This window comes from Dendropsophus ebraccatus, chromosome 9, assembly GCF_027789765.1.
Source record: "Dendropsophus ebraccatus isolate aDenEbr1 chromosome 9, aDenEbr1.pat, whole genome shotgun sequence".
Classification (NCBI taxonomy): domain Eukaryota; kingdom Metazoa; phylum Chordata; class Amphibia; order Anura; family Hylidae; genus Dendropsophus; species Dendropsophus ebraccatus.
The window spans coordinates 60,577,246-60,593,645 of record NC_091462.1 but is presented as its reverse complement, the minus strand read 5'-3'; the positions used below and the strand labels follow the sequence as shown (position 1 = coordinate 60,593,645).

The following is a 16,400-nucleotide window of genomic DNA, read 5'->3' as shown; positions in this document are numbered from 1 at the left end:
TTTGAAATAACATTGTTTTTACATCAAACTTTGCTTTTGTCAAAGAGTCCACCTTTTGCAGCAATTCCAGCATTGCACACCTTTGGCATTCTAGCTATTAATCTGTTGAGGTAAGCTGGAGAAATTGCACCCCATGCTTCTAGAAGCAGCTCCCACAAGTTGGATTGGTTGGATGGGCACTTCTGGCGTACCATACGGACGGTCAAGCTGCTCCCACAACAGCTCAATGGGGTTCAGATCTGGTGACTGCGCTGGCCACTCCATTACCGATAGAATACCAGCTGCCTGCTTCTGCTGTAAATAGTTCTTGCACAATTTGGAGGTGTGTTTAGGGTCATTGTCCTGTTGTAGGATGAAATTGGCTCCAATCAAGCGCTGTCCACTGGGTATGGCATGGCGTTGCAAAATTGAGTGATAGCCTTCCTTAGTCAGAATCCCTTTTACCCTGTACAAATCTCCCACCTTACCAGCACCAAAGCAACCCCAGACCATCACATTACCTCCACCATGCTTAACAGATGGCGTCAGGCCTTCTTCCAGCATCTTTTCATTTGTTCTAGGATTAAACTTGGATTCATCCGTCCACAACACTTTTTTCCAGTCTTCCTCTGTCCAATGTCTGTGTTCTTTTGCCCATCTTAACCTTTTTCTTTTATTGGCCAGTCTCAGATATGGCTTTTTCTTTGCCACTCTGCCCTGAAGCCCAAAATCCAGCAGCCACCTCTTCACTGTAGATGTTGACACTGGTGTTTTGCGGGTACTATTTAATGAAGATGCCAGTTGGGGACCTGTGAGGCGTCTGTTTCTCAAACTAGAGATTCTAATGTGCTTATCTTCTTGCTTAGTTGTGCAACGCGGCCTCCCACTTAATTTTTCTACTCTGGTTAGAGCCTGTTTGTGCTGTCCTCTGAAGGGAGTAGTACTCACCATTGTAGGAAATCTTCAATTTCTTAGCAATTTCTCGCATGGAATAGCCTTCATTTCTAAGAACAAGAATAGACTGTCGAGTTTCAGATGAAAGTTCTCTTTTTCTGGCCATTTTGAGCGTTTAATTGACCCCACAAATGTGATGCTCCAGAAACACAATCTGCTCAAAGGAAGGTCAGTTTTGTAGCTTCTGTAACGAGCTAGACTGTTTTCAGATGTGTGAACATGATTGCACAAGGGTTTTCTAATCATCAATTAGCCTTCTGAGCCAATGAGCAAACACATTGTACCATTAGAACACTGGAGTGATAATTGCTGGAAATGGGCCTCTATACACCTATGTAGATATTGTACCAAAAACCAGACATTTGCAGCTAGAATAGTCATTTACCACATTAGCAATGTATAGAGTGTATTTGTTTATAGAGTGTATTTGTTTAAACTGTGACCCCAAACTTTTGAACAGTAGTGTACATTAGTGTAAAAATAAAAAAAAAATAAAAAAAAGGTGCACCAAACACAACACAGCCCCCCCAGCCTCCCCCAATAATAAAGATGCATTACATTCCCTATACCCAATAAAACGTGACATAAAAGTGATCAAAAACACAAATTCTTTACATATTTGGTATCGTTACGTCCGTAACAACCCAATCTATAAAACTATATCTATAATTATACCGCACGACACACGCTGTAAAAAAATATTTAAAAAAAAACTGTACCAGAATAGCTGTATTTTATCAATCGACTTTAGAAAATACGTCATAAAAGAGATGAAAAATTCATATACATATAAAACTTGGTATCAGTGGAAACTAGAGATCTTCCCGCAAAAATTAAGCCCCAAACCAGCTCTGTCGCGCAAAAGATAAGAACGCTATGGATCTTGCAATGCGGTGACAGTTTTTGTGGGTTTTTGCTAGGAAGATGGTTTCTATTGCGCCAAAGTGGTAATAGTTAAAACAACCTAAACAAATGTGGTATCGCCGTAACCGTAATGACCCAGAGAAGACATGTATAATGTTATGAGTGACCGCCAATACGGATTTTTACGGCGATCACTTATGAGCTCTATTCTGCTGGCGCTGGTAAGGCCCGAGGCTAGAGCTACCAGAGGTCGCTGAGGGGTTGGGGCAGAATGTGGGTTCAGTCCCGGCCAGTCTCCTCACCGGCGATCACCGTTATTACCAGTATAACGGCGGCCACCGGTAACGGACATTGCCAGGGCAGCTGAACGCTTTCATCTCTTCTCACCGTGAATCCATAGTGAGAGGAGATGAAAACATGTCCCCCCCCTGTCCCCAGAATTAACCCTAGTGGTCACTGACCCTCCCCTCCCTGGGCGGCCATCTGATCCAAGATGGCTGCTGCCATCACTGTAAACAGACTCTGTTCTCAGTGATAGCATTTCTAAAAATGATCAAAGCTCCATTCTCTCCACCACCAGAGGTGGCAGAGAGCATGAGGCAATGATCGGGGACCACCAGGTGTGGTCCCAGTACAAGTGATTAGCGGTATATACTATATACCACTGATCGCTTGTTCCAAATGGTGCCGGCACTTTTTTACCCCTGTCACCAAAGTCAAGTGCCCCATATTACCTGTAACCACCCCAGATTACCCATAACCACCCCAGATTACCCGTAACCACCCCAGATTACCTGTAACCACCTCAGATTGCCCATCACCTCCCCAGATTGCCCGTCACCTCCCCAGATTGCCCGTCACCTCCCCAGATTGCCCGTAACCACCCAGATTGCCCATAACACCCCAGATTGCCCGTAACCCCCCCAGATTGCCCGTAACCATCCCAGACAGCTCGTAACCATCCCAGACAGCCCATAACCATCGCAGACAGCCCATAACCACCACAGATTGCCCGTAACCACCACAGATTGCCACAGACTGCCCGTAGCTACCCCAAATTGCCTGTCACCACCCCAGATTGCTCGCAACCTCCCAAGATTGCCCGTCACCTCCCCAGATTGCCCGTCGCCACCCCAGATTGCCTGTCGCCACCTCAGATTGCCCGTCACCACCCCAGATAGCCAGTGAACACCACCAGATTCCCCTTCACCATCCTAGATAGCCAGTAAACACCCCCAGATTTCCCGTAACCACCCCATATAGCCAGTAAACACCCCCAGATTGCCCGTAACCACCTCAGATTGCCCGTAACCAACCCAGACTGGCACAGACTGCTCGTAACCACCCCAGATTGCCCATAACCACACCAGATTGCCTGTCGCAACCTCAGATAGCCAGTAAACACCCCGAGATTTTCCATTACCACCCCAGATAGACAGTAAACACTCACATATTGCCTGTAACTAAAATGACACTCCTTCCCTTCTGAGCCCTGCTGTGTGCCGATACAGTGGTTTATGCCCACATATGGGGTGCCATTGTACTCAGGAGAATCTCCGTTACAAATGTTGGGGTGCTTTTTCTCCCCTGTTCCTAGTGAAATTGAGAAATTTCAAACTAAACAAACATGTTAATGGAAAAATTCGATTTTTTTCATTTTTACGGTCTAGTTTTGAATACTTTCCTCCAAAACCTGTGGGGTCAAAATGCTCACCACACCCCAAAATGTATTCTTTGAGGGGTGTACTTTCCAAAATGGGGTGACTTTTGGGGGGGTTCTATTCTGCGGACACTACGGGGGAACTGCAAATGCACCTGGCGCTCAGAAACTTCTTCAGAAAAATCATGCACTGAAAATGCTAATTGACGCTCCCTTCCTTCTGAGCCCCGCTGTGTGCCCATACAGTTGTTTATGCCCACGTATGGGGTACCGTTCTACTCAGGAGAACCTGCGTTACATATACTGTGGTGAGTTTTCTCCCCTGTTCCTCGTGAAATTGAGAAATCTCAAACTAAACCAACATATTATTGGAAAAATTCTATTTTTTCATTTTTACTGTCTTCTTTTGAATACTTTCCTCTAATATCTGTGGGGTCAAAATGGTCACCACACCCCAAGATGTATTCTTTGAGGGGTGCACTTTCCAAAATGGGGTGACTGTTGGGGGGAAGTTCTATTCTGCTGACACTATAGGGGCACTGCAAACGCACCTGGCACTCAGAAACTTCTTCAGCAAAATCTGATCATAATATGCTAATTGGCGCTCCATTTATTCTGAGCCCTGCTGTGTGCCCATACAGTAGTTTATGCCCACATATGGGGTACCGTTGAATTCAGGAGAACCTGCGTTACAAAATTTGGGGTGCATTTTTTCTCATGTTGCTTATGAAAATGAGATATTTTAATCTTAACAAATATATTATTGGAAAATTTCTATTTTCCATTTTTTTCCGGACTAATTATGAATACTTTCCTCCAGCCCCTGTAGGGTTAAAATGCTCATTATACCCCTAGATTATTTCTTTAAGGGAACTGGTCCCTAAAAAAAAATCAGTTTTGGAACACCCTAAAAAAGTGAAATATGTTTACGAAATGAAGCCAGAATAAAGAGGACATATTGATAATGTGACTTAATGACTTATTTTTGTCATGTGACTTTTTAGAAGCAAAGAATTTCAAAGTTCGTACAGTGCAAATTTTTCAAATTTTCCATGATATTTTGATGTTTTTCACAAAAAAAAAACACAAGACAGTGACCAAATTTTGCCACTAACATAAAGTACCATATGTTACAAAAAAACTATCTCAGAATCGCTAGCATATGTTAAAGCATTTCTGAGCTATAAGCGCATAAAGTGAGACAGGTCAGATTTTGAAAAAGGAGCCTGGTCATTAAGGTCCAAATAGGCTTGGTCCCTAAGGGGTTAATAAGAAGCCAGCCCCTGTTTCATCCTGCCTGTAATTCAGTCACAATGAAGCATTCATTATAAAGAAACTAATACCTTAAGTAGGGCATGTTTCTTTCTTATTTTTTGTGTTTTTTTATGGACATAGTTTCCCCATTTAGGTAACAGATTTACCATTTTTTGTTCTATTTGGTTCTAAAAAATAATCACACACAATTTAAATTTTGAATGAATAATTTAATTTGTGTTTTAAGAAGAAACTTTTTATCTAATACAGGTACTGAACACGTCTAAAGGAGCCAATTCTTGGATTAGAAGCCCCCCAGTCAGTGTATCTTCTGTACTCTCCAGGTCTCAGGTAATACTGACGTCCCCTGTAGTTGGGCTCCTCATAGAATATCCAGTATCCATCATGCACCTGGCAGGAGTGAATGTCATTGAAACGGAATTGCTCATAGACGTGAGGACAGTCTTCGGTAAACTCCATCATCTGACCTTTGTAATCTTCTCTCTCATACACCCTTAGCCTGAATGGTCCACGATGCTGTATTTAGACAGAAAAAGATTATTCAGTACAGTGTAATAATTCAGAAATACCATACAATGATTGTAAAGCCAAAGGACATATTAAAACTTTAAATTGGTTCTTCAATGGAAGTTCCCAGCGAAAACACAATATTTACCTGCGGAGTCAAACGGCAGGATCTGATGGAGTCATTGTAGCCCATCCATTGCTGGAAGTCAGGGTATTCTCCTTTCCTAAGGAAGTACTGGTGTCCTCTGTAGTTGGGATGTTCGTACAGGATCCAGTTTCCATTCTCCACTCGGATGGAGTTACAACGATTGAAGTATGAAGAAAGATCAGAGGAGTCAGAGTTACACTCATAGGAGCGACCCTGGAAGTTTCTGTCCTCGTAAAAAATAATCTAAAAAAGATGAATATATTACAATTTGGTTATTAAAATTTTTTAATAAATGTGAACCCCCTAATGACAGCTTAATGGTGTTAACATCCAACAAAAACAACCTTAAAGTCAATGTACCATCAGGTACATTCGCTTTAAGTACTACCCATGTATAGAATTGCACTGGGGTGGGAAAGCCGGTGCAGCAGTCCTTTTTTTGTACAGCACCATTCTATTTACGAGTACTGGGCCGGGGGTGAAGCACTGGAGGCGGGCTGGCCCACCCTCAGTGGGAGGCAACCCCCTTCCCTCTATGACGCGGCTCTATTAGAATCAATGGAGCCACATCATAGAGGGGCGGGGGTTCCCTCCCACTGCGGGCAGGCCGGCCTGCCTCCAGTGGTTTACCCTGGCTCAGTACCCATAAATAGAACGGCGCCATACACAGGAACTAGGCCATGGTTAAAAACAAAGGACCACGGCATTGGCTTCCCTGCAATGGCGCTGTTCTATACATGGGTAATACTGTCACTGTTGTTGTTTTTTTTTATGCAGAAATCAATAGTACAGGCAATTTCATGAAACTTTGTAATTGGGGTTATTAGCTGAAAAAAGCATTTTTATGTCGGCTGATCGTTGTCTTCTATTACACTAGACAACTATCGTCCCTAATGGCCGATATTGGCCGAATGCGGACGATAATCGTTTGGTGTAATTTTTTTTTGTATGAAGGTTTGTAGCAATTCAGCTCCACAATTGCACCCAAATGGAGCTGTCTTTAGGAACAGACTGTAAAAAAGCAAGTCAAACTAAGAGCCGGAGGAGATGTTTGTTGGCAAATACACTCAAACGTGTTAAGTTCCTACAAAGGTTATAACCTTGACAGGAAATAGAACAGCTGAGCATGGAGAAGCCAGAATCTTTTCAACAGGCCACACAAAAACAAGGGTAAAGGGTATATAACACCATACTAAACAGAATGCCTAACCTGGGAGCATCTGTCCTGGAAAGATGTAATATGTAAGAGTGCATTATACCTTTAAGAAAGGCAGGATTATTAAATACCATCCCAGCAACTACTGGGAACTGTTAGGAGTCCATTTCTGGCCCTTTAACCCTTTACACGACACAGTCCGCATCATGTAAAGGAATTGACAGAGGGTGAGAAATCACTTTGTCACTGCTCTTCTTGGTAAAGCAGCAGAATCCATGCTGGGACTCTGCTGCTTCTGCCAGGCATAGGGGCGAATCCATCCCCAACAGTTTAACCTTTTAGATAAAGTGACATGTAATGACTGTTACAGAGGGAGTGAGCTACCACTGTCACCTGTCATGGCAGCCCGGAATCTGACAAACGCTCTCATGATTGTACTAGACTGCATGTGTGGAAGGCACAGCCTAATACTGCACATGGTGTGCCAGTGTAATATTGATAGGAAATAAAAATGATTGGCATACTAGACATACCAAAGCATTATATAAGTGATACAAAAAGTGCTAAGAAATAAATAGATAGAGAGAGAGCTCAGATATATGGTATTGCCTCTATTAAAATGACCCAAACAATAGGGTAAGGCTGGGTTCACACTACGTATATTTCAGTCAGTATTGTGGTCCTCATATTGCAACCAAAACCAGGAGTGGATTAAAAACACAGAAAGGATCTGTTCACACAATGTTGACATTGAGTGGATGGCTGTCATATAACAGTAAATAACGGCCATTATTTCAATATAACAGCCGTTGTTCTAAAATAACAGCAAATATTTGCCATTAAATGGCGGCCATCCACTCAATTTCAACATTGTGTGAACAGATCCTTTCTGTGTTTTTAATCGACTCCTGGTTTTGGTTGCAATACTGACTGAAATATACATATACTGACTGAAATATACGTAGTGTGAACGCAGCCTGAGGCTGGGTTCACACTACGTATGTTTGAGGCTGTATAACAACCAAAACAGGGAGTGGATTGAAAACACAGAAAGGCTATGTTCACATAATGTTGTAATTGAGTGGATGGCTGCCATTTAATGGCAAATATGTGCTGTTATTTTAAAACAACGGCTGTTATATTGAAATAATGGAAGTTATTTACTGTTATATGGCAGCCATCCACTCAATTTCAACATTGTGTGAACAGATCCTTTCTGTGTTTTCAATCCACTCCTGGTTTTGGTTGCTATGAGGACCTGACATGAGGACCAAATACAGCCTCAAATATACATAGTGTGAACCCAGCCTAAATGTGTAAAAACTGCCAAATTGCTCTTTCCCTTCCCATTTCATCATTCTTAAAGCTAAAATGAGTTCTGACACATAAGGGGTTAAATAAAATTTAGGGATGTGGGTTATTATGAGCCAACATGTCTATCTACAACTTTCAGGAGGATTATGCAAACGTTAATCTGACTGTTAAGTAGTAAACCACCTTGCATTCTGCCAGGTACACACACACTTAAGTAGATTTATTAATTATGATAAAAGTCTGGCTTGTACCTTAACCCCTTAGTGACCGCCATGCTGCCTTTTCACGGCGGCCACTAATGGGCTTTATTCCGATGCGTACGCCTTTTAACGGCGGGCGCATCGGAATAAATTACCGCCCGGCGGCGGCTGCAGGACGGGGGATCAGCGGTCAGTGTGACAGCTGACACCCTCCTGTAACTGCCCGGAGCGGAGGATTCTCCGCTCCGGGCAGTTTAACCCGTTAAATGCCGCTGTCAAACCATGACAGCGGCATCTAACGGGTCCCGGTGGATCCCGGACGGCGCCGTGGGTCACTTACATGATCGCGATGTCCCGCGGCGCCGTCCGGGGTCCCGATGTCTCCATGGTGATTCCGGGGTCCTAATGAAGGTCCCCGGGGTCACCATGGAGATGCCTGATGCTGACAGGGGTGGCCGTGGCTATTGCCTGTCAGCATGAGGTATGATACAATACATTGCAGTACATCAGGTACTGCAATGTATTGTATCAGTGATCAAAGTATTTTACACTAGTGTACAGTAATGTACATTAGTGTAAAAGTAAAAAAAGTGAAAAAAGTGTGCACCAAACACAACACAGCCCCCCCCCCAATAATAAAGATGCATTACATTCCCCATACACTATAAAACATTACATAAAAGTGATCAAAAACACAAATCCTATACATATTTGGTATCGTTACGTCCGTAACAACCCAATCTATAAAACTATATCAATAATTATATCGCACGACACACGCTGTAAAAAAAAAATAAAAAAAACAGTACTAGAATAGCTGTATTTTATCAATCCACTTTAGAAAATACGTCATAAAAGAGATCAAAAAGTCATATACATATAAAACTTGGTATCAATAGAAACTACAGATCTTCCCGCAAAAAATAAGCCCAAAACCAGCTCTGTCGCGCAAAAGATGAGAACGCTATGGATCTTGCAATGCAGGGACAGTTTTTGTGGGTTTTGGCTAGGAAGATAGTTTCTATTGCGCCAAAGCGGTAATAGTTAAAAAAAACTATACAAATGTGGTATCGCCGTAACCGTAGCGACCCAGAGAATACATGTATTATGTTATTAGTGACCGCCGATACGGATTTTTACGGCGATCACTAATGGGCTCTATTCTGCTGCCATCAGCTCTTTATGGCGATGGTGCAGAATAGTGCAGCGGCGCCGGTAATGCCCGCAGCCCCCTCCTCTCAGCTATCGGAGGTAGCTGAGGGGTTGGGGGAGAGTGTGGGGTCAGTCCCGGCCAGTCCCCTCACCGGTGATCGCCGTTATTATCAGTATAAAGGCGGCTACCGGTAACGGGCATTGCCAGCGCAGCTGAACGCTTTCATCTCTTCTCACCGTGAATCCACAGTGAGAGGAGATGAAAACATGTCCCCCCATCCCCAGAATTAACCCTAGTGACCTGGCCACTGACCCTCCCCTCCCAGGGCGGCCATCTGATCCAAGATGGCCGCCGTCATCACTGTGAACAGACTCTGTTCACAGTGATGGATTCCTAAAAATGATCCAAGCTTCATTCTCTCCACCACCGGAGGTGGCGGAGAGCATGGGGCAATGATCGGTGACCACCCGGTGTGGTCCTAGTACAAGTGATCAGCGGTATATACTATATACCACTGATCGCTTGTTCCAAATGGTGCCGGCACTTTTTTACGCCTGTCACCAAAGTAAAGTGCCCTGGATTACCCGTAACCACCCTGGATTACTTGTAACCACCCCAGATTACCTGTAACCACCCCAGATTACCCATCACCACCCCAGATTACCCGTAACCACCCCAGATTACCCGTAACCACCCCAGATTGCCCGTAACCACCCCAGATTGCCTGTAACCACCCTAGATTGCCTGTAACCTCCCCAGATTGTCCGTATCCACCCCAGATTGCCCGTATCCACCCCAGACAGCCCATAACCATCCCAGATAGCCCATAACCATCCCAGACAGCCCATAACCATCCCAGACAGCCCATAACCACCCCAGATTGCCTGTCACCACCCCAGAATGCCCGTAATCTCCCCAGATTGCCCGTAATCTCCCCAGATTGCCCGTATCCCCCCCCCATAGCCCATAACCATTCCAGACAGCCCGTAACCACCCCAGATTGCCACAGACTGCCTGTAACTACCCCAAATTGCCTGTAACCACCACAGATTGCTCGCAACCACCCCAGATTTCCCGTCACCACCCCAGATTTTCCGTCACCACCCCAGATTGCCCGTTGCAACCCCAGATAGTCAGTGAACACCACCAGATTGCCCGTCACCACCCCAGATAGTCAGTGAACACCATCAGATTGCCCATCACCACCCCAGATAGCCAGTAACCACCCCTAGATAGCCAGTAAACACCCCAAGTTTGCCCATAACCACCCCATACAGCCAGTAACCACCCCAGATTGCCCGTAACCACCCCAGATTGCCTGTGACCACCCCAGATTGCCTGTGACCACCCCAGATTGACCGTAACCACCCCAGATTGACCGTAACCACCCCAGATTGACCGTAACCACCCCAGATTGGCACAGACTGCTCGTAACCACCCCAGATTGCCCATTACCCCACCAGATTGTCTGCTGCCACCTCAGATAGCCAGTAAACACCCTGAGATTGTCTATTACCACCCCAGATAACCAGTAAACACCCACATATTGCCTGTAACTAAAATGACACTCCTTCTCTTCTGAGCCCTGCTGTGTGCCCATACAGTGGTTTATGCCCACATATGGGGTACCATTGTACTCAGGAGAACCTCCGTTACAAGTTTTGGGGTGCTTTTTCTCCCTTGTTCCTAGTGAAATTGAGAAATTTCAAACTAAACAAACATGTTATTGAAAAAATTCAATTTTTTTCATTTTTACAGTCTAGTTTTGAATGCTTTCCTCCAATACCTGTGGGGTCAAAATGCTCACCACACCCCAAGATAAATTCCTTGAGGGGTGTACTTTCCAAAATGGGGTGATTTTGGGGGGGAGGGTTCTATTCTGTAGACATTACAGGGGCACTGCAAACGCACCTGGCGCTCAGAAACTTCTTCAGGAAAATCATGCACTGAAAATGCTTGGCGCTCCCTTCCTTCTGTGTCCCGCTGTGTGCCCACACAGTGGTTTATGCCCACATATGGGGTATCATTCTACTCAGGAGTACCTGCGTTACATATATTGGGGTGAATTTTCTCCCCTGTTTCTCGTGAAATTGAGAAATTTCAAACTAAACAAACATGTTATTGGAAAAATTCTATTTTTTCATTTTTACTGTCTTCTTTTGAATACTTTCCTCTAATACCTGTGGGGTCAAAATGGTCACCACACCCCAAGATGTATTCTTTGATGGGTGTACTTTCCAAAATGGGGTGACTTTTGGGGGGGTTCTATTCTGCTGACACTACAGGGGCTCTGCAAACGCACCTGGCGCTCAGAAATTTCTTCAGCAAAATCTGAACTGGAAATGCTAATTGGCGCTCCTTCCCTTCTGAGCCCCGCTGTGTGCCCACACAGTGGTTTATGCCCACATATGGGGTATCGTTCTACTCAGGAGTACCTGCGTTACATATATTGGGGTGAGTTTTCTCCCCTGTTCCTCGTGAAATTGAGAAATTTCAAACTAAACAAACATATTATTGGAAAAATTCTATTTTTTCATTTTTACTGTCTTCTTTTGAATACTTTCCTCTAATACCTGTGGGGTCAAAATGGTCACCACACCCCAAGATGTATTCTTTGATGGGTGAACTTTCCAAAATGGGGTGACTTTTGGGGGGGTTCTATTCTGCTGACACTACAGGGGCTCTGCAAACGCACCTGGCGCTCAGAAATTTCTTCAGCAAAATCTGAACTGGAAATGCTAATAGGTGCTCCCTTCCTTCTGAGGCCTGCTGTGTGCCCATACAGTGGTTTATGCCCACATATGGGGTACCGTTCTACTCAGGAGAACCTGCATTACATAATTTGGGGTGCATTTTCTCTCATGTTTATTATGAAAATGAGATACTTTAATCTTAACAAATATATTATTGGAAAATTTCTATTTTCCATTTTTTTCCGGCCTAATTGTGAATACTTTCCTCCAGCCCCTGTAGGGTTAAAATGCTCATTATACCCCTAGATTAATTCTTTAAAGTGTCTAGTTTCCAAAATGGGGTCACTTATGGGGGTTTCCAGTATACAAGCCTCCTAAATCAACTTAAAAAAAGAACTGGTCCCTAAAAAAATCAGTTTTGGAAATTTCATGAAAATTTGATAATTTGCTGATACATTTCTAAGCCCCGTAACACCCTAAAAAAGTGAAATATGTTTACGAAATGAAGCCAGAATAAAGAGGACCTATTGATAATGTGACTTACTAACTAATTTTTGTCATGTGCCTTTTTTTTTTTTAGAAGCAAAGAATTTCAAAGTTCGTAAAGTGCAAAATTTTCAAATTTTTCATTATATTTTGATGTTTTTCACAAAAAACACACCAGACAGTGACCAAATTTTGCCACTAACATAAAGTACCATATGTTACGAAAAAACAATCTCAGAATCGCTAGCATACGTTAAAGCATCACTGAGCTATAAGCGCATAAAGTGAGACAGGTCAGATTTTGAAAAATGAGCCTGGTCATTAAGGCCCAAACAGGCTTGGTCCCTAAGGGGTTAATAGAATAATTTAGAAAAAAAAATAATTGCCAACTCCTGCCAAATATTAATTTCCATCTTCTATAACTGGAGGTATGCTGTAATGCAAACTAAGTGTATCTTACCTTAACCATCTTGTTTGGAGATGTGTTGCAGCAGCTCAGTACTGTTTCATGCTGTGCACTGCTTCCTTTTATATAGCTGGTACTGCTGATGTCTGCAGTACAATGTATGCTGGCCCCTTTTCTGTGGACTATAGAAAATGTATAGGTCTTTTGTTTTCTTTTGTGTATGCCACCAATGTCACCAAGCTTTTTTTCTACCTTTCCTTTGTAACGTTGACTGCAAACCAATGAATCCATTTTCTTTATGCTAAATGATCTCTGATCTCTAGAAAAAGTCCATTCCATGGGTGGGTATTTCTGGAAGAAAAAGGAATATTTGCTGCTTAAACCAAAAAGTGAAATGGTGCCCCCACCCACACTATAATATGTGCATAGAGAGTAGAAATTAGATGGCAAAAGAAAAAAGCAATCTATTTTAAAAATATTGTATATGCATTTGTACATTTAGCCTTATAGATGGTAGATTGTGAGAGCAAGCGGGAAGAGGAACAGTAAATCCAAACAGTCCCAAAACCAAGCTAATATGCAGTACATACGTACTATATAATATCAGAACAATCCTTGTTACTTACATGCCATATGAAGAACAATCTCAGTGCATTCCAGAGCCAAGAACAATAAATAAATATGATCCTAGAACCAAGCCTAGTAAATAAATGCTATATCCAGTCCAAAAAGGGTACATAACTGTACCAAAACTATGTTCAATGCATGAATACAGGACCAGAACTAAGCCCAGTAAATAAACCTGATACCATCCACAGACAGCTGTTTGGGGGTATTTGCCTCTCATCAGTGTGGAGTAGGATTCTGGCTAGTGGGAGCAAAGTCTAGTAAGTGCATTCAAGAGAATGATGGTTGACCTCAGGGAGATCAACCAAAACACTGCAGAGACACCATCACGTGTTTCTCAAGGTTAGTGATTTTAGGATTATTGCCCCCTAGGAAATCAAATAGGCAGAAAGACAGAGACACCACCACGTGTTTCTGAATGTCAGTGAGCTAGCCAAACTTTCTACTGGGAAGGAACAACCAAGCCAAGGGGGATCTCCAGTCAAGGAGACCACCTTCCAACAGGCCACAATCAAAAAATTACAGGACCTGCAAAATACCTCAGTAAGGTATCCATACACAGACAGCTGTTTCGGGCTAATTGATCTCATCAATGTAAAGAAGGATTCTGGCTAGTGGGAGCAAAGCCTAGTAAGTGCATTCAAGCAAATGATGGATGTTGTCAGGGAGATCAACTAAAACACTGCAAAGACACCATCACGTGTTTCTCAATGCCAGTGAGCTAGCTAGACCTTCCTCCAGGAAGAGCCAAGGGGTATCTCGAGTAAAGGAGGTCACCTTGAGAAACACATGATGGTGTTTCGGCAATATTTTTGCTTATTATTGATTGTGGGCACAGAAGGCACAGGAGGTTTTTTTTATTGCATATAGGCACAGAAGGCATTATTACTGATTATTACACAGGATACACTATTACTGTTTATTGGCACAGGAGGCATGTATTTCTGATCAGGAAGTCAGGACATTAACCTCCTAAGGACCCATGCCGTAACAGTACATCGTGGATCCCTGTCACTTATGGACCCATAACACACCGGTACGCGGGCCTTTTAAGAGTGCACCGCGGACCGCCGGGTTGCGATCGGGGGAGATGGCCTGTTATAATACAAAGCAGGCCATCTCTCCCTGTCACCACGGGGGGGGGGTGATTTACACCCCCGTGATGATGATCACTGCTATTGGCTAATCAGTTCAGATCAGCCGATAACAGCGATCTTCAGGTTTCCGGGTCATCGGTGACCCGGAAAGTAATGGCGGTTGGTGCTGTCCGAGACAGCACCAACCGCCATTACTGTTATAAGTAATCGTGGCCACGGTGCCACGGTCCCGATCACGGCCGATCAGGGCGATATGTGTGAAAAAAGTTAGGTAGCCGAGGTGTTCAGAGCAGGTATGTGCCCGTACCTGATCCAGGAGTAGGGAGCGATGTCTTAGGGGTCCCACGGCTTTATCTTCTTCCACATCGTCTATCTTCGTCTTTTTCCAGCTCCCCGTCGTCTATCTTTAGCTTTTTTTCGGCTTTTTGCATTCTACGGCCCCCTAGCGGCTGATAAGTGTATATAATACACTTATCAGTAGCTTTAGGGTTACAGGTAGTGGGTTTTTCCTTTTTCCATTTTTTTTTAAGCACCCTACCGCCGCTAAGTGCTGATCAGCATCACATGTAAGTGATCAGCAACTCCTCCTTTTTGGCGTAAGGTTTTGTTTTCTATATCCTACCGCCACTGTCTGCGAATAAGTACGGCGCTTAAGTGCGGCATTTTTCAGCAACATCTTTTTTGGCGTAGGTTTTTTTTTTCTTAATGTTAAAAAAAAAACATGTAAAAACCACTACATTACACTACTCTACTTGAAATAAAGCTTTACACTACACTACTACACTACATTACACATTAACATACTACATATACCAATGCCCAAATAAAAATGGAGGACGCCTCGGGCTGCCCTCCAGACACATCATCCCAGACACTTCTTTTCCACCAGTACCTTCCCAATAAGAGATCACGATATGGCGTGAAATTCTACAAATTCTGTGAGAGTACCTCAGGGTACACTTACAGATTTACTAAGGCTGGGTTCACACTATGTATATTTGAGGCTGTATTTGGTCCTCATGTCAGGTCCTCATAGCAACCAAAACCAGGAGTGGATTGAAAACACAGAAAGGATCTGTCCACACAATGTTGAAATTGAGTGGATGGCCGCCATATAACGGTAAATAACTTCCATTATTTCAATACAACAGCCGTTGTTTTAAAATAACAGCACATATTTGCCATTAAATGACGGCCATCCACTCAATTACGTGTGAACTGGAAGAGGTCGGCACTCCGATAACAAGCGGTGCCTGGGCAAAATATGGAACATCAAAAGGAAAATCCCGACACTCGCCAACTTCTGCAAAGTGATTTATTTACACGTGCATATACAGACAGGCGGATAAGGACGCGTCCTACGCCGAAACGCGTCCTTATCCGCCTGTCTGTATATGCACGTGTAAATAAATCACTTTGCAGAAGTTGGCGAGTGCCGGGATCCACTCAATTACAACATTATGTGAACAGAGCCTTTCTGTGTTTTCAATCCACTCCTTGTTTTGGTTGCTATACAGCTTCAAACATACAGCCTCAAATATACGTAGTGTGAACATAGCCTTAGGGTACGTGCACACTGCGGAATGGTGACAAATAACCCTTTGCACATTCCGCAGCTGGCACCCACCGGTGGACTGATGTAGGCGCACGTGCCTCTGCCCGTGTCATAGACTCCGTTCTATGCACATACTTGTGGGGGTTTCTACTGTCCTGGCAGCACAGGGGCTTTGTAAATGCAACATGACCTCCATTCTCCATTCCAGCCTCTAAATGGCGCTCTGTCCCTTTGGTGGCTTGCCCTGTGCCCATATGGCATATTATGTCCACATATGGGGTATTTTTGTACTCAGGGGTAATTACCCTACACATTTTGCATATATA

At 43.6% G+C, this 16,400-nt stretch overlaps 1 protein-coding gene across 2 annotated transcripts; it reads right to left on the bottom strand.

Moving 5' to 3' along the window:
* Positions 1–1,735: 1,735 nt before the first annotated feature.
* On the bottom strand, positions 1,736–14,711 carry LOC138802147 (gamma-crystallin-3-like). Of its 2 annotated transcripts, XM_069985311.1 has the most exons (4): positions 14,697–14,711; positions 5,388–5,630; positions 4,991–5,248; positions 1,736–1,753 (listed from the first exon to the last, which is right to left on the bottom strand). In XM_069985311.1, the coding sequence occupies exons 1-4, from the start codon at positions 14,709–14,711 to the stop codon at positions 1,736–1,738; spliced, it is 534 nt and encodes a 177-aa protein (XP_069841412.1). The 2 variants fall into 2 exon arrangements, with proteins under 2 accessions (XP_069841412.1, XP_069841411.1); XM_069985310.1 differs by lacking the exons at positions 1,736–1,753; positions 14,697–14,711 and adding an exon at positions 12,850–12,932 and having other exon boundaries at positions 4,921–5,248.
* Between the last annotated feature and the right edge of the window lie 1,689 nt (positions 14,712–16,400).

Coding starts and splice junctions, on each gene's coding strand:
- LOC138802147 (XM_069985311.1), bottom strand. Junction 5,249..5,387: donor CCTGCCGTTTGACTCCGCAG/GTAAATATTGTG, acceptor GTCTAAATACAG/CATCGTGGACCATTCAGGCT.